At 28.9% G+C, this 3,988-nt stretch overlaps 1 protein-coding gene across 1 annotated transcript in view; it reads right to left on the bottom strand.

Annotated features, from left to right (window-relative positions):
• The window catches only part of LOC117178545 (sodium-coupled monocarboxylate transporter 1-like), a 30,574-nt gene that overhangs the window by 9,181 nt on the left and 17,405 nt on the right, over positions 1–3,988 (bottom strand). The window contains exons 6-7 of the mRNA XM_033369976.1: positions 2,164–2,382; positions 514–697 (exon numbers count right to left, since the gene is read on the bottom strand). Coding sequence (XP_033225867.1) covers positions 514–697; positions 2,164–2,382 — 403 coding nt within the window. The remainder of the gene's footprint in view (positions 1–513; positions 698–2,163; positions 2,383–3,988) is intronic.

The raw sequence follows: 3,988 nt of genomic DNA, 5'->3' as shown, positions 1-3,988 counted from the left end.
TGTTTCGCTACGTGAGAAAATTCGGTAGTAAACTATTTAGAAACTATCTATATAAGAAGAGCGAGATGAAATTAAAATGTATGAACATGGGACTCAACAATAGATGAGGATTGTTATTAATAATAATGATTTACTTTAACTGCAACTTCTAGCATTATTTAAAAATAATATTATTAAAAATCAAATACTCTGAAAACCCATTTTTTGACTTTCTTATGGGAAATATATATTAAACTTTATGGGACTTGCGCCACCTCTAATTATAATTTTTTCTTCAAAACAAAGAAGTGTATTTATTTTCGCGTGAATCTGAATAAAGTTCCGGGCGATGTGTATACAAATTCGAGAAAAAAAAATTACAATGCATTTTTGGGCCACCCTAACTTCGAAAAAATAAAATAGAATGATGCCAGGAACAATTTTCTTCTTTTGTCAGCAGAAGTAAAATAAGATCTTTATTATTTGATTATCATGAATTATAATATTAATTATAATAATAAATCTTATATTTACCTCAAGTATCCCTCCAAGTCGTTCAACAACAAACACCAGGGCGAAACTAATTGTTCCAAATAATATACTAATCCATCGAGCATAAAATGCGCCATTCCGTGCTGGTATAGTTATATCAAATAATCCAAGTAAAACATCTTCTACTGCAATTGCAGCCAGCGAATTAAGTGCACTAGCCACAGTACTGAAACACAGTAAATTATATTCGATATACAGTGAAATACTTTAATAGCCCTCCCTTCTATAGCCATTCCGAGAATTGAAGCAGCGCCGTAGGTAGGTATAACAGGAACTGTGCGGGGGCCGCGGGGTCTGCGGTTGTCACTCAGACGAGCATTCACGGGTGAACAAACAAAAGCGGATCGGGCTACAATGAGTTAGTTCCCACTCAAGGTCAGCCCCAAAATCGGCGCTATAAAAGAGTTTCACTGTAGTAATATTTTTGATTGAAAAATTTCGGACAAAATAATATTTTTGATCAAACAGGGGGCTGCCAGTTAATAAAATTCAAACTTTTGAAGTTATTTATTATCCAATCATCAAATTAATTATATCAACATGTTAAAACTATAGATATTTTGAAACTATTATTGTCGGAAACCCTGTGTTCATGATAGGGGGAGGCTGTCGTTTTTGTTTGCCATTTAAACATAAAGAATTAGAATTTTTCTTATTCATTAATTGTAGGTTTTTTATAAATATGGATTTCCTTTTAAGTATTTTTAACAGCTTAGGTGATCCTTATAGAAAATTACAATTATATACATCTTTTTGAAGAAAATTCTTCATGACTGGGGTCACTCAGACACAGAGATTCTGAATTGTTAAATTAAAAATAACTAAATTATTATTTGCAAATTTTTTAATAATTAATTTTAAGACTTTGCATCTGTTCACTATCTAATTTCTGAGTCCAAAGAAGTTCGATCCCCAGATTTGAAAAAATAAAAAAATAAAAAATACAACGGTTTGATCGTCAGTATTTTATACAAAAATATTAATATAGCAATTCAAAAGTTCGACGTCAATTTCTATTAATCAACAAAAATATTGCCCCTGCTTTTATTTATTTTACATAGTAGATATTAGGAATAATGTAATCGAATCTTTATTATCATAAGAGGTAGTTACTTTCCAGTGGAGCGAAGTGAGAAGATCTTTTTTTCCGAAAAATATAATTTAAAATAAAAAAAAATTTATTTTCCATCTGTTAAACAATGACGCTAAGTATTTTCTGTTATTTGAAGAGTTAACTTGATCGATAGTTTTGGTTTATATTTTCACAGATTATGAAATGCCACCTACAATGGTCAATAGTAACTACCTCTGGTGATAATACAGATTCCTTTAAATTAACTGTATCATAAATGTAACACCTGGCTTGAGATAGCGCATACTTCTGAAAAAAGATTTTTTTCGATCTCTCTAATAGCTTAATTTGAAAAGCACCCAACCGGAAATTGCAAGTTCTGTGGTTCGTTTTGCATTTGAGCGAAGTGGGAAGATCTTAAATATAATTGTAAAATATTATGGAATACAAATTTCTTTCATTAATTAAAATTTACTTAAAAATTGTGCTCTGAAATATTTATCTAGTTTTCATATTTTATCGTAAGAGTATTTTATTGTATAATAATAATATTTACTAACCCGAATGAAGCTGCAAATATACCAGCAACAAAAAATCCAGGCACTCCTTTCAAACTGCTCATAAAATTCATCACGTAGAGTGGTAACAACTGGTCCTGTGCAGAAATTTGACCAGCTCTCAGAGGGTCGCAATTTTTATAAACACTATACAAAACCATACCGGTCAGAAAATTGACCGAGTAGATAAGTATCAATCCAGCAGAAGATATCCATAAAGCACTAAACAAAAATAGATACCACTTTTTTTCTTGAAATATACTGATTCCTTGATGAGAAACTATGTGGTTTTTTTAGAGGAAATTAGGCCACACGCATTTTTTTAATCTGAGAAAACGTAATTTCTGCAAAGTTAAGATTATATAAATTTTGATGTTGGATTTTCAAAAAACACCAATTCTTTCTTTAAACCTGTCAAGTTTTCCTTTGAGATCCTGGTGAGGTTTATTATTCTCTTAGAAGTCTATTGGAAAATATCAAAAAGGTTCAAAATTAACAAAACAACATATTTTTTGAAAATATAAAGATCTTACTGTCACTAATACCACAAATTAAATTTTTTGGCATTTTCTTGGGAAGTTTGCGCTTCCATCAGGAAAACATCATGAGATTTTTATGCGGTCCAAACTAGTTTTGTACCAACAAGAATTTATTTTCTTCAAATATTTGAATTTTCGCATTTTTCTTACAAAAAAAGACAGATTCAACATATTACTAAAACAGTTGGGCACACTTTAAAAAATTCTAAACAAAATAAAACATAACGTCTAGTACAAAATGCCCTTTAATAATATTTTGCATCGTTCCTGAGAAGAAATTAATTGGAAAGAATAAGAAAATGGGATTTTTCCCAAATTGAACTCTTCAGCTTCCATGTTTTCAAATTGCAGGCGGAAAGATAAAGTCGAATATAATAATAAAAATCCACTTTATTTTATCTAAAACATTTTCTTAAGTCGTGATTATATAAATAAGATAACCTGTCAGTTTTATGAATGCTAATAACTTGTGTAGCTACAAGAATTTTCTTTGAACATTTAAAAAATGTAGACAGTTTACAATCTATTATTAAACGGGAAGATAGTTTTTTCATTGTAAAGTAAATTTTATAATTGAATATTTAACTATTCCATTTCAAGTTGAAAATTGATCTTTCGTGGTTCACTTTGGTTAAAAATTCATATTTTCGCAAAAAAACAAATAAACTGTTTTTCAGAGAATTCATCGATTTCGTTTAAATATTCAACAATTTGGTTGTCTTACTTGTCATATTATTTTGTCAAGTGTTAAAATCTCTGACTGAACATTTATTTTTTAAAAGAAAAATTTGATCTTTTCGGATTGAAACTGCATCTTCTTTGTTAGAGAACTTCTGAAATCTTGAGAAACCTTTCAGAAATATTTAGTAATATTTTTGAATCTTTTTAAAATCTTTAAGAAATAATTGAAACCTTTGAAACCCATTCGAAATCCTTGAAGGCTTTGTCAAATCTTTGGGAAGCCAATGAAATCTTTATCTCTTTGTAATCCTTGAAATAGGTAAAACCTTTCTGAAATCAGTTGAGTTTATATTTAAAATATTTTTAACATATTTGGTAATATTTGTAAAATTATTAAAATTTTTGAGAAATCATTATAGTTTTTGTGCAATCTTTGAAATTTAATCTTCATGAAATCTTCGGGAATGATTTGCAATTTTGTCAAATCATTGGAAATCTTTGTAAAATATTTGGTAATATTTTTGAAATCATTGAAATGTTTGGAATCTTTATGAAAACTGTGGGCATTGTTTAAAAAATTTTGCGAAATATTTTGAACTTTTTAAAAC

Source organism: Belonocnema kinseyi, chromosome 1 (assembly GCF_010883055.1).
Source record: "Belonocnema kinseyi isolate 2016_QV_RU_SX_M_011 chromosome 1, B_treatae_v1, whole genome shotgun sequence".
Classification (NCBI taxonomy): Eukaryota; Metazoa; Arthropoda; class Insecta; order Hymenoptera; family Cynipidae; genus Belonocnema; species Belonocnema kinseyi.
The sequence above is the reverse complement of the archived record's forward strand: the minus strand, read 5'-3'. Positions and strand labels throughout refer to the sequence as shown.